This window comes from Rattus rattus, chromosome 5 (genome assembly GCF_011064425.1).
Source record: "Rattus rattus isolate New Zealand chromosome 5, Rrattus_CSIRO_v1, whole genome shotgun sequence".
Lineage (NCBI taxonomy): Eukaryota > Metazoa > Chordata > Mammalia > Rodentia > Muridae > Rattus > Rattus rattus.
The window spans coordinates 99,352,030-99,378,431 of record NC_046158.1 but is presented as its reverse complement, the minus strand read 5'-3'; the positions used below and the strand labels follow the sequence as shown (position 1 = coordinate 99,378,431).

The 26,402-nt window shown below is 43.9% G+C and overlaps 1 protein-coding gene across 3 annotated transcripts in view; it reads left to right on the top strand.

The window, feature by feature from the left end:
• Tp53bp1 (tumor protein p53 binding protein 1) overlaps positions 1–25,964 on the top strand; it is a 96,586-nt gene extending 70,622 nt beyond the window's left edge. For all 3 annotated transcript variants that reach the window (XM_032904048.1, XM_032904049.1, XM_032904050.1), the window contains 14 exons: positions 1,420–1,477; positions 3,659–3,751; positions 8,249–8,735; positions 13,587–13,739; positions 15,595–15,866; positions 16,434–16,583; positions 16,801–17,231; positions 19,885–20,076; positions 20,440–20,655; positions 22,224–22,439; positions 23,813–23,907; positions 24,379–24,578; positions 25,092–25,237; positions 25,608–25,964. In XM_032904048.1, coding sequence (XP_032759939.1) covers positions 1,420–1,477; positions 3,659–3,751; positions 8,249–8,735; positions 13,587–13,739; positions 15,595–15,866; positions 16,434–16,583; positions 16,801–17,231; positions 19,885–20,076; positions 20,440–20,655; positions 22,224–22,439; positions 23,813–23,907; positions 24,379–24,578; positions 25,092–25,237; positions 25,608–25,795 — 2,897 coding nt within the window. In that variant the 3' untranslated portion in view covers positions 25,796–25,964. The remainder of the gene's footprint in view (positions 1–1,419; positions 1,478–3,658; positions 3,752–8,248; positions 8,736–13,586; positions 13,740–15,594; positions 15,867–16,433; positions 16,584–16,800; positions 17,232–19,884; positions 20,077–20,439; positions 20,656–22,223; positions 22,440–23,812; positions 23,908–24,378; positions 24,579–25,091; positions 25,238–25,607) is intronic.
• Positions 25,965–26,402: the final 438 nt, after the last annotated feature.

The following is a 26,402-nucleotide window of genomic DNA, read 5'->3' as shown; positions in this document are numbered from 1 at the left end:
AGAGTTCCCTCAAGATGCTGGTGGTGGTATTTGAGAGTCTGGGACAGGAGGACCTCAATTTCAAGGCCATTCTGAGCTGAGAAAATGGAGGTAGGAGGGGAAAGAGGTGAGAGAACAGGTGGGAACATGTTAGCACTGAACTGGACTTGACCTTTACATGGAAATTGTAACTGAGAGAGATGGAGCTAAATTAAGGACAGGCAGTCACGTTGACATATAGTACTCCCCCTCCTTTCTTTTTTTTTTTTTTTCTTTTTTTTTTTCTACTAGGAAAGCGCTATCAATCTCTGGGATTCATACATTCATTGACTTCATTTCACCTAACAGTAGTTAACCCCTACTACAGTTTGCCATAGTATTTTACTCATAGGCTAACTAAGCTCAGGTCCAGCCATCTTTCTTTTTCTGAACAGGGAAGGCTCCACCTACTGAACTCTGCTGCTTCCTTGATGGACAGTTGAGCTTACACTGAGTCCAGTCATGAGTGTTTTGTGAATGTCTGAAAACACGAGCTGTGCTTTTTCTGAAATTGGAATAAATTGCAAATGAATACAATTTAATCTCTTGACACTTAGTGACACCGTTATGAAAATACTCTATTTCTCTTAGCTTTGCACTTATATTATTGTTGCTGGCTCTTCTGTGGGAAGTGTTCTTTCAAATATCTGTCCTTAAAACATTTTTAAGGGCTGTAGAGATGGCTCAGTGGTTAAGAGCTCTGACTGCTCTTCCAGAGGTCCTGAGTTCAAATCCCAGCAACCACATGGTAGCTCACAACCATTTGTAACTGTAGCTCTCATACAGTAATTCTAGGACAATATACAATAATTCTATTCCTAGAATTCTATACAATAATTCTAGGACAGCCTGAGCTAATAAATGAAACTCTATCTCGAAATAAATAATAAAATATATAGGAAAATATGTTGTTAGTGTATAAATTAAGTGGTTCATTTTAGAAACCATGGGAATTGAACCCAGGACCTCTGGAAAAAAACAGTCAGTGCTCTTAACTGCTGAGTCATCTCTCCAGGCCCCAACCCCACCGGTTTTAGGTTTTCTCATGTGAATTTTAAATTTCTTGTATGAGAAGGTGACCCATGATTCAGATGGTTCAGTTTTCACTTACAGGTGTTAGAGATTGCAGTTCTGGTGAAGTACATACAGTTTCTGTAGGAAATCTGAAAGGAAATAGAATGGTAGAGATGAGGAAAACTTGTGCTGCTAAAGCGTGTCTTTTCTGTTGACGCTTAGCTTTCCTTGTTTGTATTTCTTTTGTTGCTGGTGTGGCAGGCAGAGGCATTCGATTCAGGGTTGACTGAAGGCTGCTTCTCCTTCCCGAGCAGGCAGAGGCGTGAGACTTGGCGTGACTGACGGCTGTTTCTCTTTCCTTTCTCTCACTGCTTTTGTTTTGTCCAGAGCCTACAACTGCTGAGAGAAGAAATGGATCTACTGCCATTGCTGAGCCTGTTGCCAGGTAACCAGGGCGCCTTGTTATTTACAAGAGTTTATTACCGAGGTGCTGCTGAAGGAAAGGGGCACATGAAATCACTCACAGCCCAGCATAGAGAATTCAGCAGTGTGGGATTTAGGCTCCCTTGGTAACTTTGTGTCTAACAGACTTTTGTTATTCGTACTGTTAGGATACCTAGTGGTTTCCCACCATTCATGTATGTGCCCTTTTCTTTTCCTGTCGATGACCGAGGTGAGGAAACAAAGGACCACAGGAGATGGCTCTAGACACACTGTCCTGTGTTTTGTACTCGGCTGCAGCTCAGGACATTTCTTGCCAACTGAGTTATGCTGAGCTGTTTTTGCTTTGTCATGAACGCTGCAAAGTATTCAGTGAAATGTGCCGGGATATGTAGGTTTTGGTGGTGAAACTGCCATCTGGTGGCTATGAGAATAGGATTGTTTGTTTCTGGTGCGAGTCATCCAAGTTGAAACCCAAGCCAGCAGTTGGTGACACCAGGTGAAGGCTCTAAGGCCAGCACAGGCAGGCACTGTAAGCAAAGCTGATTGGATGTGAGAGTTTGGAGGGCGGAGGATGACAGCCACACCTGTGCTCCATTAAGAGTTCTTCGCCTCTGCCAGAGATGTCAGCTTTTAGGGAGCTGTTAGCTGGGCCCGAGCCTAGCTGTTGTGCTTGCCTGATTGAGGACTGTCGTTCAGTCTCTACGACAATAAATAAGTGACACTTAGAAAGGGATTCAAGCTCATTATTACCAAATCTTAGTTTAAGTTTTTAAAAAAACATAAAGTGCCTACTGACTATAAATGAGCCTCTGTGGGTTTCTGAACTTTTGGGGAGAATGTAGGGAGGGAAGGTGAGGAAAAAGCAAGGATGGTGGGTTAAGCAAAAACATGAAAGTCATTGGTATTGCCATGAAGCGATTTTTTTAAATTTAAACATCTGTGCTTAAGAAATCTATTAATTTTTGACCATTGGGTTCATGTTAAGTTATTGAAAGAGGATGGAGACTTGGCTCAGTGGTTAAGAGCACTGGATATTGTTCAGAGGATCTGGGTTCAATTCCTAGCACCCACATGGCAGCTCACAGCTGTCTGTAACTCCGTCCCAGAGTTACCTTCTTCTGGCCTCTCTGAGTTGCAGGCACTTATGCAGTACAGAGACATAGAGGCAAAATACCTGTAAACGTGAAAAGAAAAATAAAAACAAACTTAAAAAAATTAACATTTCAAATAAGATCTGTATTGTAAATGACTGTTGCATCCTCTGCGTTTAGGTGAAGCATTTGAGTGTTGGTGAAAGGCACCTGGACTCTGTGCAGAGTGCTTGATGCCACCTTATTTTTTCAGTCATTTTTCTGTAGGAAGACTAAAGTGTAGGCAACAATAGAGAGTAGTGTAATGTGGACAACCATATTGTAAGTGGCCAGTCTTCTTTGATTGTAAAATCTTGGGGTACCCCCCTTCTACCAGTGGGTTAATTTGAAAATGATTCTATTATCATTTTATGTAACTATTTCAATGCTAGCTGCAAAAGATAAAGACTCTTACTTTAAGTTAAGCAGTTGTTACCATACTTTTGACAATAGTGATTTCTTAATGCTATCAGGTATTTGGTGTTATCAAGATCCCAAATCTACAAATTGAATCTAATTAATATATTTAGTTTTGTTTGCCTTTTAAATCAAAATTCCCCCTTTTTGTTCTTCTTCTAAGTAATCTTCTAAAGGGACTAGATTGTTCATCCTATTTATTTCTGGATTTTTCTCTTTATATCCTTTTAGTATTTAATAGTTTCTCCAGTGACCTCACTGGAGGTTTCTGTGTGTTTAGTGTGTTTTGCCTGCATCGTTGTGCATGTACCACACGTGTGCCTAGTGCCCATGGAGGCCAGAAAGGGTGTCAGATCCCCTGGAACTGGAGTTGCAGGTGGTTCTGAGCTGTCACGTGGGTGCTGGGAGTGGAACCCAGGTCCTCTGGAAGAGCAGACAGTGCTCTTGACTGCAGGGACATCTCTTCAGTTCCAATACTGAGAGATTTTTATTGTGCTAATTTGAAACATATCAAAGAGTTGACTTTTGGGGGTAATGTAGATTTGAGTTTGGACTGCCAAGGAACTCTGTGTAAGGAGAGCGATCTCCTTCCGTTTGAAACTAACAAGATGCTTTGCTTTAATGTGTTATGTTAGTCCCCAGAAGCCCATGTCTGTGTTTGGCTGCATCTATGAAGCCCAGCAAGAGGAGGAGGCTCAGAGTGAGGATCCTCCTTCCACACCTGTCAGGTAAACATTTTCTTTCTTTTTGGGGGATGAGGTTTCATTATATAGCACTGGCTGGCCTTGAACTTACCTGCCTTGCCTCCTGAGTGCTGTGATTAAAGGCTTGTGTCATACTGTCTGGTGTATTTCTGCAGCATTGATTCATTGTCTGGTTGGTTCCATTTCATGGTAGTGATTGGCACTGTTGTGTGAAGTTGGCTGTTTATGTTTGTTTACTTGCTCTATTGTCAGGTGTTGTTTTGTCCAGGCTTGCCCTAGGCTTCTGGGCTTAAGCGTTGCTCTTGCTTCAGCTTCCTGAGTAGGTGGGACCACAGGTGCATGACTTTATTTGCTTGTTTGTTTGTTTGTTTATTTAGTTTTATTGAGACAATATTTTTCTGTGTAGCCCTGGCTGTCCTGGAACTTGCTTTGTAGACCAGGTTGGCCTTGAACTCAGAGATCTGAAAGGCACCATATCCAGCTATTTATTTATTTTTAAAGATAAATTTTTTTTGTAATTTTACATTACAAAAATTTATTTTAATTACAATTGAATTTTGTAATGTAAAATGAATTTTTTAATTCATTTGTAATGTGTTTGTGTGTGTGTGAGAGAGAGAGAGAGAGAGAGAGAGAGAGAGCGAGCAAGAGCTCTCCTCCACTAGAGCAGTATGTACCCTTAAGCCCCCCCCTTTCCCCTCCTCCCATGTCATTTTTCTATCCCTCCTTCCCTGTTCTTTTGAGACAGTGTCTTTCACTGAATCTGGAGCTCACAGATTGGCTGTATTTGCTGACTAATGAGCTCAGGGATCCTAGTGTCTACCATTTCCCTACCCCAAGCACAGAGATTAATAACACAGGCTTGTCAACCAAACCTAAAGTGTCTATGACTGCAATTTTAGCATTGATCGTTTGTCAAGTGCTCCTGGGAGAATGAGAGGTACCAAATTTCTGGTGTTTCTTAGTAATCTGCCAACATTGCCAAAATTGTAATGAGTCACCGTCAACCCCTTCCCCCCACAGACTTTCTTGAGTCATGGTCTCACTGTGTGGCCCTGGCTAGCCTGGAACTCACTATATAGATCAGGCGGGCCTCAAACTCACTCTTCTGGGATTGAAGGTGTGCTCCACCATGCCCTGCCCATCACTTTTGGTCTTTAAAGAATAACAGTTCTGTTTAGCTCTTTAGAGACGGTTGGGATTGGAGAGGTATCATAAATCTTAAAATATCCGTCTTTTAGGAAAAAAACTCAAACAAAACATAACTTTGCTTTAGAGGTAAAATTATATTCACAGGCTCTACCCTAGATAAATAGTTTCTGGGGTGTCTTAATTTCTTGGACCACAGTAACTGGTGTAGGCTGGGTAGCTTACGAGCCACAGAGATTTGTTTTGTAACGATTGTGGGGTCTGGGCAGTCGTAGATTAGAGCTGGTAGTTCCTGGAGTGGTGTGTAAGTGCACTCCCAGCTTCAGGACAGTTGGACCTTCAGGTGATGGCTTCCCAACGCTCTCACCTCTCAGGGCAGCTCCATGGGCTGTGGGCTTATGTGTTTTGCAGGGTCAGATTCATTCTGTAGTCTGAGGTAAATGTGCAGGCTTGTTTAAGGATGGGAAACAGTTGCAGTCTTGACATTAACGATTGATTCCTGTCAGCCTGCATGGCGGCTTGTTTGCCTGTGTGTGAGTTGTCTTAAAGCTTAACCTGGATCTGGACTTGGGTTGTTTCATTGTTGCTTTGTTTTGTGCAGCTGGGAGGGCTTATGTGTCTGCTGAGCTCAGCACCTTCACACTTTATGGTTACTCATAGATCATGACGTTTTAACTGCTACCCATGTGTTTCCTTGTAGTGGGTTTGGTCCCTGTTCTCAGTGGCCCGTGTATCCTCATTCAGCTTGTGTTGCTGACAAATAGGACAACTCCAACAACTAAGGTGCTCCTGTCTGGTGGAAGGCTGTTCTAGTTCATTGGCTGTTATTCTGAGTCTCAGAGACTGAAAAACTCATGACCCAAGCAGGGAGACCCCAACAGGCTTTTCACGCCACCGAGGCAGACTTAGCTGCTGTGAACAAGAGCTCCAAGCTTCGCTTCTTTCTGACCAAAACATGTGGTGACGCTGTGCCATGGTTTTTAAGCTCCTCCTATCTGTTCTGCAGGGCTAGGACATTGTAGACTTGGAATGGATTTTTGTTTGTTTGCTTGTTTGTTTTAGAAAGCCTTAGTCTGTAGTTCAGGCAGACCCAGAACTCAACTGTGACACCCAAGGCAGGCCTTAAAGGTTCTGCAATCCTCCTGCCTCATGATTCCTACGGCCTGGGATTACAGGTGTGAGCCATGACACCTGGTCATTTATTTCACCTTTTTTTTCTATTTACATGTGACATAGACTTGAAATGCATTCATTAATGTTTGTTTAATATGACAGTAGCTTGCTGATTTTGTAGTTTATTGATTTATGGAATATTCATTCTTTTGTTCAAAGTGCAGATACTAAGCATGTGTCACAGTTAACTTCAGATATCAACTTGATACAAACCTAGGGTCACCTGGAAAGGGGAATCCCAACTCAAGAATTGTTCAGATTAGTTTGGCCTGGGGCCATGTCTGTGAGGCATTTTCTTAATTATAATTGGTGGAGGAGGGCCCAGCTCACTGTGGGTGGTACCATTTCTAGGCAGGTGGGCCTAGGCTCTATAAGAAAGGGAGCTGAAGCAGTCCAGAAGAAGCAAGCCAGCAAGAAGCACTCCTCCAAGGTCTCTGCCTCAGTTCCTGCCACCAAGTCCTAGCACTGGTTCCTGCCCTGAGTTCCCTTGTCAATGGACTGTAACCCGTAAGCCAGATAAATCCCCTCCTGTCTCCAAATTGCTTTTGGTCAGTGTTTTATCCTAGCAATAGAAAGCAAACTAAGGTAGCCTGGATTCTGTCAAGCTTTATGTTAAGTACCTCAGATATAAAGAGAAGACACATTTGTGTAGCCTGCTTAGCACTAGTTTGCATTTCTTATCCTAGAGAACTGTTAACATTTGTAACCTCCAGTCACTTTGGAAACTATAGCATTTGGCTTAGAGGCAGTACCTAGCTAATGCTTATAGGATAAATGAGTCAATGAGAGGTGATCTCAACGAGGGATTGCCTCCATTAGATGGCTTGTAAGCAAGTCTGTGGCAGCATTTTCTTGACTAGCCCTTCAGTGTGGAAGGGCTCGGCTCTTCCACTGTGGTGGTGCTCCTAGGCAGGTGGGCCTGGGTTCCCTGAGAAGGCAGGCTGAGCAAGCCATGGGGAGCAAGCATTAAGCAGCACTCCTTTCTTGTCTTTGCTTTGGTTTCTGTTTCCATGTTTTTGCTACCAGTCCCTGCCCTGTCTTCCCTTGATGGACTGTAAGTTGTAGGTCAGATAAACCCTGTCCTCCCAAGTTGTCTTTAGTCATGGTTTTTATCACAGTAATAGAAACCTGATTAAGACACACTGGTTCTTCATTCCCACAGATGGAAAACTAATGAAGAGCTGGGGCCATACTTAAGCAGTATCTTCTAGTTATTCTGAGGTGCAGGTGTAGATATGCCCAGGAAGCTCAGCCCTACACCACTGGACAATGCTGTGGTCACCAAATGGAAAGACCAGAATCTTACCTGCAGAATCTTCCCTTGAAGATTTGTCGTCTCCTCCTAAATTACTGCTGTTCAGGAGGGAGCAGACCACATGTCTAGTGCAGGAGTCAGTAAAGAAGGTGTGAGCTGTTCATAAAATCAGTGACTGACTGATAGGTTTCTCTTTCTTTTCTTTTCTCTTCTGTTCTCTTCTCTTTTCCCTTTTCCCCCTTTCTCCTCCTTCCCCCTCCTTCCCCCCTTCCCCCTTTCCCTCCCTTCTCTCACTGATGTTCTTGAAGATTAAGGGGCTGCATCCGGTGATGACTTTCTTTTCTTTTTTTGGTTTTTGGTTTTTTTTTTTTCTTCGAGGCAGGGTTTCTCTGTGTAGCCCTGGCTGTCCTGGAACTCACTCTGTAGACCAGGCTGGCCTGGAACTCAAGAGATCCACCTGCCTCTGCCTCCTGAGTGCTGGGATTAAAGGTGTGCACCATCACACCTCACAGATCTTTATGAATCCACAAGTATTTATTCATAAATGCCCTACCACAGTGACCTCGTCAGATTTTAATTACTTCCCGAACGCCCAGCTCCAAAATACTGTACACAATTGGATTGGATTTAGCTTTTGATACCTTATCACAATGAAGATTGTTTCTTTCTTTTTTTTTTTTTTTCTTTTCTTTTTTTCGGAGCTGAGGACGGAACCCAGGGCCTTATGCTTGCTAGGCAAGCGCTCTACCACTGAGCTAAATCCCCAACCCCAGATTGTTCCATTTTTATTACGCTTTGAGACAGTTTCGCATTCTAGCTTTAGTTGTCCTTGAACCCATGATCTTCAGCCTCCTGAGTACTAGGAGGATAGACGTGTACCACCACTGTCTTAGAGGAATAAGCTGCATTCATACCATGACATGTGGTGTCTTTATCATTTTCAGGACGAACTTGCTCCATTTTCCAAGTGCTCAAGAAGAAGACCAAGAAAAACCGGATGCTACCCCACAGCTCAGGCAGAGTGAACAGCCTGTGAAGCTGATTGGGCCTGTCAAGGATGCGGCTGCTTCTGAGGACTCTGCCTCTTCTGTTTCCCAGCAGAGGGCCTCACAGGGATCATTGAGTCCTCAAGAGGAAGTGATGGATGCAGACCTGCTTGAAGGACTGGGTGCTAACCAGGACAGACCTAGTAAGATCTTGATGGAAAGGCCCGCCCAGAGTAACATAGGAATCCAGACCATGGACCATTCCCTGGGTGCACCAGAGACCGTTTCAGCAGCAACCCAGACTGTGAAGAATGTATGTGAGCAGGGGACCAGTACAGTGGAGCAGAACTCTGGGAAACAAGATGCCACTGTGCAGACTGAGCGGGGGAGTGGAGAGAAACCTGCCAGTGCTCCTGTGGATGACACAGAGTCCCTCCACAGCCAGGTGGGAGCACAGCTGGGCGCCTCGGGGGCCCGCTGCAGATTGCATTCTCTGAGGGTCTCAGTTTAGTGCTTCTAATAACAATCTTCTGTTTTCAGTCTGTGCATGTGTTTGTGTGCACACCACATGGGACATGTGTGTGAAAGTCAGAAGACAACTTCAGGTGTTGGTTTTCTATTTTGTTTGTTTGTTTGTTTGTTTGAAACAGGACCTCTCATTGTTCAGAAACTTCCCCAGATAGGCTAGGCTGGCTGAGCTGAGTTTGGGGTTGTGTCCCTTCCCATTTCACCATTGTTGGGAGTAGGTACACCACTGTACGCAACTCTGTGTGTGTGTTCTGGCAGTCTGAACTTAAGCCTTAATGCTTTATTGACTAAGCCATCTCCCTACCTGCCTCCAGTGGCATTTGTTTTTGGTTTTGTTGGGTTTTTGTTTGTTTTTATTTTGTTTGTTTTTTGACACAGGGTTGGTCTCACTTGGCTGGCCTGGAACCCTATAGAATCAGGCTAGCCTTGAACTCAAAAAGTTCTGACTAGTTCTGAACTTCTGACTCTGCCCCCCAAGTGCTGGAATTAAAGGTGTGTGCCAACATGCTCTGGCTAATAAATTTTTAAATTATAAAATTGACAGAGGAATCGAGTAGGGATAAGGTAGCTATCTAGGATTGTCTCTGTTGTAGAGGCCGCAGGCATTGGTAGAATTGTCTTAGAGGTCTTCATGCTCTGTAAAAGGGGACTTACTTGTTTCTCATGATTGTTGATGGTGATGATGGTGGATAGGCCATAAATGAGTCATTAAGGATCAGATTTAAATTCTAACGGAGATGCTTTAAGAGTTGAGGGATAAGAGCATTTATTGCTGCATCCAGCATATCTGAAGGTAATGATGAGTGCTGTTACCTATTGATTCTCTTATAAAGATTAATTTTATTTTTTTCTATCTGTTGCTTTGTGTATGTGCCATGTTAGTGCAGGTGCTCATAAGGACCAGAAGAGGACGCCACATCCTCTGGAACTGGAGTTACAGATAGGTGTGGGCTGCCATGTGGATGCTGGGAACCAAACCTGGGTCCTCTGCAAGAGCAGCCACTGCTCCTAATTGATAAGCCATCTCTCTAGCACCCCACACCCCCTTAAGATTTGTTTTATTTTAATTTGGGGGGGGGAGCGAGTGCACACGCAGGTGCCAGGGGAGTCAGAGAGAGAGAGAACGCGAGAGACAGAGAGAGAGAACTCGAGAGAGAACGCAGAGAGAGACACGCAGAGAGAGACACGCAGAGAGAGAGAGACACGCAGAGAGAGAGAGACACGCAGAGAGAGAGAGACACGCAGAGAGAGAGAGACACGCAGAGAGAGAGACACAGAGGGCGAGCGAGCACGCGCAGGTGCCTGGGGAGTCCAGAGGAGGGTGTTGGATCTACTCTGGAGAGCTGGACTTAAGGCATTTGTGAGCCCCTAGTGTGGGTGTTGGGAACTGTAGTAGTGAGTGCTCTAACTAGTGAGCCATCTCTCTAGCTCCTACCTATTGATTGTTATGGGTGTTATTTTAGCAGTCACTTTTGACAGATATTACTATGATGCCATGCAGGATGAGAGGGTGTGTTTCAGAGCTAGTCTCTCTTGTTAAGAAAGGTGCTAAGGGCTGGAGAGATGGCTCAGTGTGTTAAGTCTTGTTCTTCTAGAAGACCTGAGTTTAGTTCTCAGGATCTATGGTGGCAGCTGTAACTTCAGAGGGCCTCTGAGGGCACATGCCCTCACCTATGGCATATGCTCAACACAGGCATATGCACCAAATAAAATGAACCTTAAAGCAAGTGCTAGGAAAATGCAGCTGGTGGATGGGTAAAGAGTGTTGGGGGGAATGTTCTGGAAAGTGGAGTGTGGAGAACTTGAAACTGGTGTGGTCTTTTGAAGGACTGTTAGAGGAAAACACTAGATGGAGTTTTTCTGAGTGTCGGAGGTTTTTTTAAAAAATCTGAAATAGTTCGGGCTTAGGCCAGTGCACAGTGAAAGTCCAGGCTGCTGCTCTCGGGCTCCCTATACTTGTGTGTGTGAAGTGTATATGGAACTAGGTTTTCTGTGGCGGGAAATGACTTTTCCCCACCCAGTAATAATGGAATATTCAAGTTATTTAACTTTGGAGACTCTTCTCACATGTTAGCATAGATTATCTGCTTCCTCCTCTGACTCTTGTCCTACTTTATCAGCGAAGTCCCTTGAAATGTTCACTTTTATGAGCAGAAACTTAAGATCCCAGGATGCAAGATGGGCCGGCTAGTGGGGAGCAGTCAGGCTGCACAAGTCATTTGAGGCTGTCATGGTTCTGGTACATGATTATCGACATGTATAGCTGTGTTCTAACTTCATTAAACAGTCACATATATGCAAACAGTTGAAGAGGTTTAAGGTCCATGTTTTAACGTTTATATCTGTTTTACTCCACAGCTAAAGTCAGAGTCAGAATTGTTCAGTTAGAATAGTGGTTCAGTTACGTTAGTGAATGCTTTGGGTGAATTACTACCTGCTCCTCCATAGAATGCAGAGCCAGTGGGATGAGGACGGACAGCACTGAGCTGTGGTAGAGGTGTATGAGAAGACAGACCAATGCTGGCCAGGTTTAGCTATCAGCAAGTCCTGCGTAGTAAACACGGGTGGGCTCTACGAAGCCAATGATTAGGGGTAGTGAGCAAACAACAGGACTTTGAAATCTGTTTTGCAAGTAGTCCTTTTTATCAAAATTATCAAAATCTGACTAAAGCATAATCTTGGGGCCCATTTGGCAGTAGAGATTGTGGACATGAGGGATGGGGAGGTAGTCGGGTAGTGCTCAAGCATGAGGGCTGGAGTTCCGTCCCCTAGAACCCATTTAAAGAAGCCTGACAGAGGAGCTAGCACTGGGGGACAAAGACAAGATCCCTGGGCTTGCCGAGAGCAGCCAGTCTAGTTGCATTGGCAAATTCTAGGTTCAAGGGGAGAGAGTCATAGACACATGCGTGTGCACATATTACATACACAGATTTAGAAGAAATTATGATCATGAAACAACCTGGTTCTTGTTTATTGTCTGCTTGTTTGAACAGTGGTCTAAGAATTCTTTATTTTTATATTAATCAGAAATACTGCATTTGAATTTGTCAAGCCCTGAGTGAATTGTACCGGTCCTGATCTTTCTAGCAGATGTTTGGATAGTGTCATCCATGGTGCACATAAGCTAGTCACCAAATATTTGCATAATGTTTTTTGAATGAAAGCAGCTTATTTTTCTTGAAGTAATAAGAAATTGTCAAAAAATATGGTTTTGTTCAAACTATTTTTTAATGGTAAATCTTAAAACAGTTTTGTTTTATGTGTCTGAATGTTTTGCATGCGTATATTTAAGTGCACTGAGTGGAGTGATGCCTGGCGCACATCAAAGCCAGAAGAGGGTGCTGGATCCCCTGGCACTGGGGTTATAGACGGTTGTGTGCCATGTGGGTTGTGGGACTTGAACTCCAGGGCCCTTTGAAGAGCAGCAAGGGTGCTTTCTCTTCCGTTCTAGATATAAAATGTTCATCTTTTGTTTGTTTTGGTGATAGTGCCTCGGTTTGCCTAGGCACTATCCTTAAACCGTACAGTCTAGAAATGGCTTTGAACTTCTGATTCTCCTGCCTCTGCCTCCAAGTGTTGGGATTAGAGATGTAAACTACCATGCCCAGCTTTCTAACTTAACCATTAGTTAAAAGTCTATTCTTTGTGTCTTAAATGGGATTTCTATGACAAAACACCATGGCCAAAAACAAGTAGGGGCTGAAAGGGTTTATTTGACCTACATATCCAGGGTCTTGGCCATTGAGGGCTGCTAAGGCAGGAACTCAGACAACAGGGACCCCCAGACAGGAGGTGATACATAGCCATGGAGGGGCTCCACTTAGTGACTTAGCCACATATGGTTTGCCCAGTCTCCTTTTTTGTTTTTGTTTTTTGTTTTTTATTTTTGTTCTTGTGGTTTTTGTTTTGAGACATTGTTTTTCTGTGTAGCCCTGGCCTTCCTGAACTCCCTCTGTAGAACAGGCTAGCCTTCAACTCAGATATCATCTACCTGCCTCCTGAGTGCCGATCCCACCACTGCCTGCCTCAGCCTGCTAGAACCCAGGACCACCAGCTGAGGGGCGTCACCACAATAATCACTAAGAAAACACCCTACAGTCAGATCTTATGGAGGCATAAGTGAGGTCTACCCTCCGTCATGACTGTGTTAACTTAAAACTGGGCAGCACACCTTGGTGAGTAAGCAGAGGCTTGGGACGTATGTAGGGAGACCCCGTATCTAAACAGAGTAACAAAACTCCCAAAACTATTCTTTGGAACAGATAGAAAGCACTGTCTTTTTTGTTACTAAACTAGTTTTCACTAGTTAACAGGTGTTGATTCTGGGTTTCTCTAAGGGTCAAAGAGCACCTGCTTTTTAGGTGCACTGTTACTATCAGAATTAAAGGATTAGCTGGTTGTGGTGGCACATGCTTATCAGAGTCTGAGGCAGGAGGATCATGAGTTGGAGAGTCCAGCTTGGGGTACATAGTAAGTTGAAGACAAGTTTGAGCTAGCTATACAGTGAAACAAACAAAAAGTTGAAAAAACTTAGGATGGTCATTTTTTTCAAAATAATGTGTTAGATACTCTGATTGAGCTTTGTCATTTCAGGTCACGTGAGGGAGACACAGATTTCCGCAGCCTCTTCTCGGTCTTCCTATGAATAAATGGACCGTTTATCACATCAGATACATGAGTCTTCTGACAGTTTTTAGTGAAAACTGTGACTCCATTGCACTGTCCGTTCACTAGTTTTGTTCAGACTGTGTCATGTCTTTTGTTGTAGGGAGAAGAAGAATTTGAAATGCCTCAGCCTCCACATGGCCATGTCTTGCATCGTCATACGAGAACGATTCGAGAAGTCCGTACACTTGTCACCCGTGTCATCACAGATGTTTATTACGTGGATGGAACAGAAGTGGAAAGGAAAGTAACGGAGGTATAGCTGCGCCCACCTACTCCCCGCCCCTCCTATCTCTGTCCTTTCCCTCGCTTCTCCTCAGCCCTGGCTCACTAGGCACCGGCACTCTTTCCTTCTTTGTTTTCTTTTGTTCCTCTTTGAGACAGGGTCTTTTTACACAGCCCTGACTGTCCTGGAACTTGTTCTGTAGACCAGGCTGGCCTCTAAGTTACAGAGACCTCCTAAGTGCTACCACTGCCTGACTGGTTTATTTTAGCTCAAGCTTCTTAACTTGTTGTGTAGCCATTTTGAACTTCTGATCTTTCTGTCTGCAACTCTGTTTACGACAAACCTAATGCCACATGCATGTGAGGGGAGCACTTCACCAACTGCGCTGCAGCCTGTGGGTTTTCTTTCCTTTTAACATTCATTCATCTGTTGACGTAGTGTGTATATTCGTGTGGGTCTATGTGTGCAGTGGCCCATGTGTGACCCTTTTGCAGGATAGCTTTCAGAGTCAGCTCTCCTTGCATCATATGGCTCTGGGCTATCAGACTTAGGTCATGAAGCATCTTATGAGCCATTTTGCTATCCTTGCCCTCCCTCAAACTATAAATTCTCAAAGGAGAAATTTTCCAAAACAGAAGTCAAAAAGAGCCATTTGTTTACCTTTTAGTAGTATTGCACAAATATGTGTGGTACATATTGTCTGTGGAGAGACTGGGCCTACTGAGGAGTCCTCTTTCTCCACATCATGTCAACTAGCATGGTGTTCTGTAAACATTTTAGATGAGGAAGACAACATTTTTTCCTGTATGCCCATTTCCCAATGCTGTGCTGTTGAGGATGTTGTGTCCTGGTCCTAGACCCTTGCTGTACCATGCATGCCTGGGCAGACTTAAGAGGAGCTCTAGCCCCAAAATGAGCATATGAGGTGAATGAAGCCATCTTGATAGTGGTTTGTATTTACCAAAATTCTTCATTGTCATAGTCCTCATCAGAGTCAGAGTCGGGGTATCATTATGTAGCCATGGCTGTCTTGAAATTTAGCATGGCCTTGAACACACAAGATCTGTCTGTATGTGCTTCCCAGTGCTGGGATAAGGTGTGTGTGACTACACCCAGCATCAACTTTCATTATAATGTGAGCCCCCTCTACCCATACTGTATGGAGTTCAAAACCGTAAACTCAGGGCTCTCCCATGAAGCTACATCCTCAGCTCTGATAGTGTTTTTGTCTTTGATTTTTCAAACCAATTTTAGTTATTTTTACTTAAAATTTTCTGTTTCCTTGGTCACTTATAAAAGAACTAATGTTAATGATGTACCCAGAATGGCTCCTGCCCACTCCTCTCAATGACCTCCTTAGTTCTCTTCTCTCCACAGGGAAATGGCTTCTGTCTGCTGTTTAAAGTCCTTGCTAGTAGTCAGTGCTTATGAGCTTTCCCAATAGAAAGATAATTTCATGTTCCATACATAGGAAGGGTTCTTTCTTCTTAATGTTCACGACATGTAATATGTTAAGTGTTTGGTTCAATAGCTTTGAACAAGTTTAAAAACAATATTTACTTAATTTTGAGTTAGGGTTTCACTGTATAAACCTGACTGGACTGAAATTTGATATATGGATCAGGCTGTCCTCAAACTCAGTTTACCTGCCTCTGCCTCCTAGGATTAAAGATGTGTGTCATCATACCTAGCTATGCATTGAAAAAATGTATGTAGCCATGGCTCAAAACAGATAAAGAATATTTCCATTGCTTCAGAAAGTTCCTTCCTGACTCCTACCTGGCTGATGTGACATTTCCTGCAGTCTCTAGGATTTCCTAGCCATCACCTTAGCTTTCTGTTAGTGCACTTTCTTTTAGCTTCCCTGTCTGTTTCTTCCCTTCAGGAGACTGAAGAACCAATCGTAGAATGTCAGGAATGTGAAACAGAAGTTTCCCCTTCACAGACTGGCGGTTCCTCTGGGGACCTGGGGGACATCAGCTCCTTCTCCTCCAAAGCCTCCAGCTCACACCACACATCCAGTGGAACAAGTCTCTCAGCCATACACAGCAGTGGCAGCTCAGGGCGAGGAGCTGGGCCACTCAAAGGAAAAACCAGTGGGACAGAACCTGCAGATTTTGCCTTACCCAGTTCCCGAGGAGGCCCAGGAAAACTGAGGTGCAGACAGGTTCTCCAGAGAGAACCCAGTAGGGGCAGGGCTGCTGATGTTTTAATATCACATGAAGAAATACTGGGGAATGCCCTGCCTCGAGCTGGAGAAATCAGTGCCTCTTCCTCCATTGTGGGCAAAGAAGTCCCTTAGGGGATGTTGGGAATGCTGGGTACATTCTCCTGCCATGCCTATATTCTGCAACATACCCGTATTTTGGTTGGGAGTACACATTTGCAATAGGCTCCCACTGTCTTGGTTTTTGGTCTCCTCTGTGGGTATCCAGAGCCTGAAGTAGAATAGAAGGTCGGGCAGAAATGGGTGTAGCATCTCAAATAGCAACAGCAGGAAGCTATGTCAGGAGGGAGTAGACTTTCATACAGGAAAAAGACTTTTTATCCCATTCCCCTTGATTCCAGCTGAGGTTTTGTTGATGAGTTTTCATGGGTGTGAGCCAGCTCCCTGTTGCCCTGGAGGAGCAGCACATGTTCCTGGCAGTTGGAAGGTCCTGGGGAGATGTTAAAGGGTGTATTCATTAGCAGCTGCTACCAAACTAACATGTCTTCATTCTCTAGTCCTAGAAAAGGGATCAGTCAGACAGGGGCACCAGTGTGTGAGGAAGATGGTGATGCAGGCCTTGGCATCAGACAAGGAGGGAAGGCTCCAGTTACACCTCGTGGTCGTGGGCGAAGGGGCCGCCCACCTTCTCGGACCACTGGAACCAGGTACCTGGGTAATGCCAAAAAAATAGGAGTAGAGAGGAAAATAGAGAGTGTGTAGGGTACAAGAGGGAAAGGAGGGGCCCACACTGATGCCCGAGGCCACTGAGAGACTGGCCTCTTGCCTATGATGGGGTTAATGAAGAATGGGAAGAGGCCTATAGGAAACAGTCGGAAGGTAGGTCCTGTCCTGCTCTCACTTCCTTCTCTTGCCTGTCTTTAGAGAAACAGTTGTGTCTGGTCCATTGGGCATAGAAGACACTTCACCTAGCATGTCACCCGATGACAAGTCCTTCACCCGCATTATGCCCCGTGTGCCAGACTCTACCAAACGGACGGATGCCGGTTCTAGTGCTTTGCGGCGGAGTGATTCTCCAGAGATTCCTTTTCAGGCTGCTACTGGTTCCTCTGATGGCTTGGATTCCTCATCTTCTGGAAACAGCTTTGTGGGGCTCCGGGTTGTAGCCAAGTGGTCATCCAATGGCTACTTTTACTCTGGGAAAATCACACGAGACGTCGGAGCTGGGAAGTATAAGCTGCTCTTTGATGACGGGTATGAGTGTGACGTACTGGGCAAGGACATTCTCCTGTGTGACCCCATACCCCTGGACACTGAAGTGACCGCCCTCTCAGAAGATGAGTATTTCAGTGCAGGTAATCAACAAGCAGAGGCTCTACAGATGCACTGTGCCCACTGGTCCGTTTGTCAGCAGTTAGCAGACAGTCTTGTCTTCCCAGCCTGTTTCTCTGGACCTCACAGTCAGATCCACACCCATTCCACTGCGTACCCTTGCACTGGCTGTCTCGTTTGTAGTTGTTTTTCGGCAAACTTATTTTGGAATAGTTACAGAATTAACACATTGCCAAGGACAGAATGGTGTTAGGGTAGAGGCTCCCTTTGTCCTCCCTGCCGAGCATTCCCTGTCCCCAGTGTCCTAAACTAGTCCGGTACTTTTGTCAGAACCAAGAAGCCATCTCAACTCCTAGCCGTTAACTAAACTCCAAACTATTTGGACTTTACCATCTTTTCTATAATGTACTTTCTCTGTTTCAGGATCCAGTCGAGGATACCACATTACATTTAGTCACCATGTTTCCTTTGGTCTCCTCTGGTTTGTGGCAATTTCTGTCTTTCCTTTTTCCGTGACTCTGACAGTTTTGAAGGATAATAGCTATTTTATAGAATGCTCTCTCAGATCAGGTCTGATGGTTTCACAGTAGACTGCAGTTAGGATTTTGTTTTTAATTCATTGTAAAGAATGTCATTAGGGTTAATGTGCCCTTCATATCATATCATATATGGGGCTGAGGGGGCATGTGACATCACCTTACATCACTGGTGATGTGAGTCTTTATCACTAGGTAAAGTGGCACTTTTCCAGGTCTTTCCACTTTAACAGTAGTATTTGCCCTTTTATATTGTTTTCTTTCACTCCTGCCTTATGCCCTGGCTGTCTTGGAACTTGCATTGTAGACCAGGCTGGCCTCAAGCTAACAGAGATCCACCTGCCTCTGCCTCCCGAGTCCTGGGGTTAAAGGTTTGAGCTGCTGTGCTAGGCCTTATTTCTGACTTCGAAGTTCATTGACGACGTTGATAAGAATTCAGACAGTGGTGGCACACTGAGATATTCTAACTTAGGAAGGGGTAGTTAGCATGCTGCATGTCATGTTTTGATTTGAAGAGCGATGCTCTCTTTTTGTTTTTTTCAGGGTGGTCTCAGGCCACTGCTCTTCTTTTTATAATAGCCAGTGTTGGTAATGGTGAGGTGTTCATGTGTGCTTTTACTTTTTCATATATTCTTTTTTTTTTTTTTTTTTTTTTTGAGCTGGGGATCGAACCCAGGGCCTTGCGCTTGCTTGGCAAGCGCTCTACCCCTGGGCTAAATCCCCAACCCCTTCATATATTCTTTGAATATAGCTTCTTAGTTCTATGGTGTTGACCTTCATTGAGAAATATCCTTTCTGGATACTGTGTTGAACATGGATAGACTGGGAGAACAAGGTTTTCTGTTGGGAGCTTCCTGGCTTTCTTATTCTAGGGTTCCCCAAGTACCTGCTTTTTTTGCTCCCTTGTTTTGTGTTTTGGGCCACTTTACCTTGTAATACTAGATAACACCATCAGTTGTGTGGCGTTACTTAGGAGCAGTACCTAGGACGGGTAGTCATGGTTTGTATGTATCCTCTTCATCTGGTATGAAGACATCATAGAGGTTGGCAGTTGGCCCTTTCGAGATAGTTTGCTATCAGCAGTAAATGTATCACGGGATAGGGATCTGGCATCCTACTTATTTACCAGTGTCAGTAGCACACTGCTTCTAGTTGTCGTAGCTCCTCCTTGGTGATGAGTGTCCTTATGGCCTGGGCACGTGTCGGTATCAGGTGGTCTTCATGATCTAGTTTGGTAGATTTAAGCTAGGAGATGAGTAGGCTGAGTAAAAGAAGCGATTGTGTGGCACAGCAGAGAACTAGGACCTGCTTCCTCCTCCCTGGCAGGATAGCTAGGTCCCTTATCCCTTCATTGAAAACAAGCTAGTGGAGAATGCAGTGTACCTCTCTGTTCATGAGAACGAAACATAGCAGTGATGTGTCATTTTTATGTTGTGTGTGAGATATATGTTTACTGGTTGGTAGAAAGGAGTGTGGTTTTTTTTTTTGTTTGTTTGTTTGGTTTTTTTTTTTTCATAGATTTGGAAATAGATCTTGCCTAACTAATCCTCACATAATAGAATTAGGCCTAAACTCGGGTTGGTTGAGTTCTAACTCAGCCACACATTGTGCTCCTATCCTAAAGGCTTATCTGTAGCTGTTTATCAGTGCAAGAACATCGAGGTAGAGAATAGCAGGGAAGCAGGGCTTATTTTTCCCTTTGCTCTCTTCATTCTGATTTTTTTTGTACAATAGACAGACATGTACATGATTTCTTAGAATTGTCATTTTCACCTGTAACTTAGGACTACCACTCATTCTTCAAATAAATCACAATGGGAAGGCTTAGGAGATTGATATGGGATCATTAAGAAACCATGCCATTCACTTCAGGAGATCCATTTGAGCCTCTAATAATCCCCAAGTCCAGCATTGGGAAGCTTTATTTTATAGCTAAAGGCCGCTTTCTCTCAGAAGACATTGTCTAATCCTAGTGTATTAGCTACATATACCCTGAGTGTTGTAAACCATTTAGGATGGACAGCCAAGTTCAGCCCACGTTTGTTGGCTCTGTGTTCCCTGCCTCAGGCCTGCTTTTGTAGAGCCCTATGAGAGGGTCCTAGGCAACCTGCAGCTATGGAATCTTTTATGTCCCCTCCAGGAGTGGTGAAAGGACACAGGAAGGAGTCTGGGGAGCTGTATTACAGCATTGAAAAAGAAGGCCAAAGGAAGTGGTATAAACGGATGGCAGTCATTCTGTCCTTGGAGCAAGGAAACAGACTGAGAGAACAATATGGGCTTGGGCCATATGAAGCTGTCACACCACTCACAAAGGCAGCAGATATCAGCTTAGGTAAGACTGTCCTGAACGACTGCCAATGGATCCATGCTTTTCTTAACGAGAGGAATGGTTTCTAGAGTAGGAAGGATTGCCTGACTCTTGTATGGTTTATTGGATCGTAATGACTGTCATTTTCTAGTTCCTGCCATACTTTTTCCCTTTCCAAATACCAAATGAGATGTCTCTGGGGTTTTTCTGGCCTTTCTTGTTCTATAGGGGAGCATCTATATCTGGCATGGCAGTGTTGGAACATACAATGTGTGGCTTTGAAAGGTGACTTCCTGATTGGGGGAGGTGCAGGAAACACAGCACTATCTATGTCAGGCTTAAGTTATTACATAACCCGAACTTACTAGCCTTTGGCTTACTCATCAGACAATTTGGTGGAAGGAAAGAGGAAACGGCGCAGTAACATCAGCTCCCCAGCCACCCCCACTGCCTCCAGTAGCAGCAGCACAACACCCACACGTAAAACCACAGAGAGTCCCCGTGCTTCCACGGGAGTTCCGTCAGGCAAAAGGAAACTTACAACTTCTGAAGAGGAACGGTCCCCTGCTAAGCGAGGCCGAAAGTCTGCCACTGTGAAACCTGGTAAGATGGGGGCCTAGTGCATGGTGATGTCCTTTCTATGCTGGTCATAGACTGGCGCCTACAAGGTTATAGGTTATCCTGGTATAAGCTACACTCCGTCCTCTCTTCAGAGCTCAGCAAGAGGGCAAGACTTGATCACAGACAGAGACTGTATGTGGGCTTTTGGGAGGAATATAAGTATGGAAGTTTAAGTAGACTCAGAATGGGTAAACGTTCTTAGATTTTATTCTCTGCCGTCTCCTGCTTCTTGGTAGACTTTGTTTCTACTATCTCCCCCCCACTATCTTGTGCTTACCCTTTCTCAAGCTTCCTATAGAAAGGTTGTGCTTCAGCCTACATCTTCCCTTTCCCTTGTCCATCCCTTTCAGTCACTCCTATTCATTATGAAGAAAATTCAGTCAGCTGTTCAAGTGTCTGTGGTGACCTGGCCATGGTGGCTTCTGTAGGCAGAAGTAAAATCCTGTCTCTGTTGAATAAGGGTCTCTCAGGCTAGCCCTTCCCTTTCTCCAGCATCAGATCTTTGTTTTTCCTGTTGGAGTTATGTCATCTGCTTACCCACCTAATACCACTGCCGTGTATTTAAGGTTATCTAAAAACAGTAATAGCTAGCCTTTATTAAATATTTACTGGGTTAGTCATGTAACCTAAATATTTTCACTCCTATTCCCTTATATACTCTCTTAAAGCATGTGTGCTAGAATTCACTTTCTATATTTTTTGAAGAGTCTAAGACAGAAAAGCTAGGTAACTTTCTCAATGTGACAGAATAAGCCAGATCTCAGATTTAGGTAGGCTTGACTGACCCTGTAGTCCAGTGCATACACACAGTATCACTGCCTCTGACTGTTCCTGATCCTGGTTTTATTTCAGGAGGCATGCATGACCTGCCGTCATCTTAGCCTCCTAATGAACCTGATTCGGCATCAGTAGGTATCCGTTTCCTTTTGGAGGACTTACTGGGGCACATCTTAGCATGGGTGTTCTGGAATGGTGGCTCACTTAACTTCCCAGGTGTTGACAGCTGGGTGTTGAGGTGGGGTACTTTGTGTGGCTTCACCTCCACGTCAAGACTCTATCACCAAGTATTTGGCATTGTTCTGGTAAGAGCCTAAGGTACAGTGGGAGAATCTGATTGGGACAGTTCTTGGCAGCAATGAAAAGTTTTTTCTTCCTCCTTTAAAGATTGCTTCAAAATGTCAGAGACCTGGGCAATGAATGTGGTTGAAGACTTCTAAACACTATATTTTCCTGTTCTAGAACCACTTTTGATTTCAGGTGGCCTTAGAATTTGATGTTATAGAAATAGTACCAGTTCATGTCCATATATGAAAACAGACTGCCTACTGTAATGGTCATGTCAAATTTAAATGTTATTTTATCTTTGTTGTAAATTTGGTCCTAGGTTGTTGGCCATTTAGAGTGGCTGGCTATATATTAATGGCCTTTAGGTCATAGCCTAGACAAAACTTACCAGGACATGGCCTATCTGGTCACGCTTGTTGCTGGGCCTTTGTCCAAGTAATGATCCTGTGTGCATTGTTTTATTAGCTATGCTTTGTCCTTCCTAGGAACAGTGGGGGCAGCAGAGCTTGTGAGCCCCTGTGAGAGTGGAGATAACACAGGTGAGCCTTCTGTCCTAGAAGAGCCAAGAGGGCCTTTGCCCCTCAACAAGACCTTGTTTCTGGGCTATGCCTTTCTCCTCACCATGGCTACAACTAGTGACAAGCTGGCCAGCCGCTCTAAGCTGCTAGATGGTCCTACAGGAAGCAGCGAAGAAGAGGAGGGTGAGTCTCCAGGGATGCTGACCTATGCACTCTTTCTATTTACTTTGTGAAGAGATGCTTTCGTTCAGGTAGAGCAGTGCACCAGCCAGCTAGTAACTGTGATTCTGGTCAAGTAAGTAAAATTAACTTGTACCCTATCTCTGGTTTGTAGACTTACACAAAATTGTTCTCAGAGAGTGGTCAACGATACTCGACTGAGAAATATTTATCTTTGTTTATTTATATACTACATAGATACAGGTGTATACTGTATATAGATTTATGCATGGATGTGTATGTATGTGTGCACATGTGTGGTAGTCATGGGATGATTTGGAAGAGTGTTATTCTTCCTCCTAAGGTAAGGGGTCCCAGGGGATCAAACTCAGGTCACCAGGTTTGGCAGCCTTTGCCTACCGGGACATCTTGGTGGCCTAGGGAGAGAGTCTCCTTCTTACATAAAATGAATGATAAAAATCTATCAGTCTATCAGAGTTAAATAGGTCCAACAATGACAGACTTGTAATAGACACAGTGCTGCCTTTACCTTCCTATAACTATCCACATCCAACAGGCTCCTGATGTCCAGCCACCTTCCCCATTTATGCTCTAGCATCTACTTAAGAAAACTCGTGTCGAGGATGCATTTCATTCTGAGTTTAAGAAAGGAATTGTGGTATCTCCAGGATAGTTTGGGAAAAATTAGTTTTTCTAGACCTATTCTTGGACCTTTCATTAAAATAAGTCTGTTGCCACATTTATGGCATAATGACTATGACATTAATTTGTGTCTAGGTGAAGTCTATGGTCATGTGGTAGAATATATTTCAGAGGTCTGACAAATGTGTGGTAGAGAATGTGTAGATCAAACGTACACAGTGAGTGACAATAGTCTCTAGAGATCTTCTCCAAGCTTGAGAACTAGATTATTATTTTGCAAGTTAAAGAGTTCTGACTGATGTTGAGTCTTGCAAAAAGGAATTAAAACGAGGAAAATGTGATTGTCATAAAATGGTATAGCTGACAGATGTATGACGACTCTGCTCACTAGTTACAGCCATGGAAACACGTACAGGACATGGGAAAGTGATCTGGGAGCTGCACTAGGGAGTAAAGATGGTTTTGCTTTTCAGCTGAGCCCTTGAAACCAGACTGCATGAGGCAGTTGTACCTAGATGTTTGTTGCTTGGCACAGTCCGGAAAGCTGACTGACGCTGACTGACCAATGAGTGACGCAGGTGCTCAGCTCCTCACATACATCAGTAAACCCATGTCTAATCACCAATAGCTGAAGAATATATGAGGAAGTAGTTACAAATAGACAGTAAAGTAGCACCTAGGAAACCATTATTTAAATTTTATAATAGTAAAAATTATTTTTGTTCTATACACAGAATTTTTAGAAATTCCTCCTTTCAACAAGCAGTATACAGAATGCCAGCTTCGAGCAGGAGCTGGGTATATCCTGGAAGACTTCAATGAAGCCCAGGTGAGGACTTCTTTCTACTCTTTCTGTGCTGAGAAAAGGCCCAAGAGGGTTTTGGGTGGCTGGCTGAAGTCCAGGGTGCTGTGCAGTGTTCTCATTGTACACAAAGAACAGAAGCTAGAGCTTGTGGTAGGTGGTAGTGGCTCTGAAGAGACAGCCACAGATTGAACTTGCGTAGTAGAAAACCTATTGGTATGGTGGTGTTTCCCTAGCCTGGAAGGTGGGGTACCAGGTGTTGTTGACCCTTGAGATTTAGGCCTTCTGAAAGATGTGAGACAAGGAAACTGTCACAGGAAGCAGTTTGGCCTTCTCAGTGAGCCATCGCAGTCTTGGGTACAAAAACAGATTAGATAGTATTTTTGACACCAATTGGAAGTCTTTACATCTTTTCTCCGGGGTTTATTAGGTGCAGCTAATCAGGAAAGGTTTTCCTAGACACCACTAGACCAGTCAGCCGGGCTTCTTTTCTTCTAGTGTAACACAGCCTACCAGTGTCTCCTAATTGCGGACCAGCACTGTCGAACCCGGAAGTACTTCCTGTGCCTTGCCAGTGGCATTCCTTGTGTGTCTCATGTCTGGGTCCATGACAGCTGCCATGCCAACCAGCTTCAAAACTACCGTAATTATCTGCTGCCTGCTGGGTATAGCCTTGAGGAGCAACGAATTCTGGACTGGTGAGTGTTTGGCAACTCAATTTGGCAGGAGAGATAGCTCAGTCTTTAAAGGCTAGGCTTATAACCAAAAATATAATAGAAATTGAAGTGTTACTAGAAACTGGAATATCTGTAGACTAAGTCAGAATTTGAATGAATTTGAAATGATTTCAGCAGTTAAAGTACTTTGTTTCCAGAGCCTCATTTTACATTAGCTGGGAACCTTCTAAATGTGTGGAAAGATTAGTGTGTGTGGTCAATGTTCCCCACTAGGGGAAGCATCGAAATTAGGATCAGGTTTCAATCATTAAACTTAGAGAGAGGGGAGGGATTAACCTGATTTGTTTACTAGCAAAGTCTGGGATCCCAGAATGCATCTCTCATTTAGAAGAGAGGCAGAGCATGTTCAGTACATGGCATCATTAGAAAAGCATGCAGACATGAAGGCTCCCTGTGCAGTGCTAGTTGCTAGATGTGACGGGCCATACTAAGTTTCTTTCCAGTTCCTAAACACTGTCTCCAACTCCTTCACAGGCAACCCCGTGAAAACCCTTTCCAGAATCTGAAGGTCCTCTTGGTGTCAGATCAACAGCAGAACTTCCTGGAGCTCTGGTCTGAGATCCTTATGACTGGAGGGGCAGCCTCTGTGAAGCAGCATCATTCAAGTGCCCATAACAAAGGTACTGGAGAGCATCTGTGCTTCATAGTCATTCCAGGATGTTCTTAGAGTGACACTTGTTAGCCTGTGTATTCCAAGTCTGTCCTCAGTTTTAAGATAAGTCCCACCTTCAAAAAGGGTAGGTTGATGTAGGTTGAAGGATAATGCTCTTCAGGATTCTAGAGTCTCCAGTGGCATTTCCATTCAGTAGTTCTACAAGGTCAGAAGTGATGATTACAACTTTTATTTTAGACTGTGAGTATACAGTATCTATAGCAGAGGGCTTTGGTTTGGAAGAGTAGGGAGTACTGGTTAGAAGGCACATCTGTCTTTTTGTAATAGGAGCTAAACTGAGTGTTCTTTCCTCATTCACTTCCCCCTACTTTTTGCAGACATTGCTTTAGGGGTATTTGATGTGGTGGTGACAGACCCCTCATGCCCAGCCTCGGTGCTCAAGTGTGCTGAAGCCTTGCAGCTGCCTGTGGTATCACAAGAATGGGTGATCCAGTGCCTCATTGTTGGGGAGAGAATTGGATTCAAGCAGCATCCAAAATACAAACATGATTATGTTTCTCACTAAAGATACTTGGTCTTACTGGTTTTATTCCCTGCTATTGTGGAGATTGTGTTTTAATCAGGTTTTAAGTGTGTCTTGTGTGTAATTGTATTCTTTGCATGGACCTTGTACATAGTTTTATTTGTTGGACTTTTATGATAAAATAAATGTTGAATCTCTTTGGTTGTAGTAACTGGGATGTCTTCATCTGTTTCTTTGAGCTTAATCTCAGAACATGGTAAACATAGGATCTTCTCTGAAGTTTTTCAGCAGGCTTGTCACTTTAGCAGTACAGCAAACAAAGGAAGATAAAAATATAGGAATGAACTTTATTCTGTAGCACCTCTGTCAATATCAAAAGGTTATCCCAGGCTACCTAAAATGTTTGCCTCCAAAAACGCAGTTTAAAGTAAGTGAGTGCACAGATGTGTTAACAGTAAGTAGTGAGTGCTAAAGTTGAGTGGGACTGGGGACAGCTCTGGGTGTCAGGAGTTTATTAACAGATGACCTGCTACTGGAAGCATGACCAGTTGTTAATGAATGGACAGTGACTTTTGCTGGGATGGTTTTCTGTAAAATAAGTTGTCATATTTTTTCTGTAGGGCCAAATAGTAAATACTTTTAGGCTTTG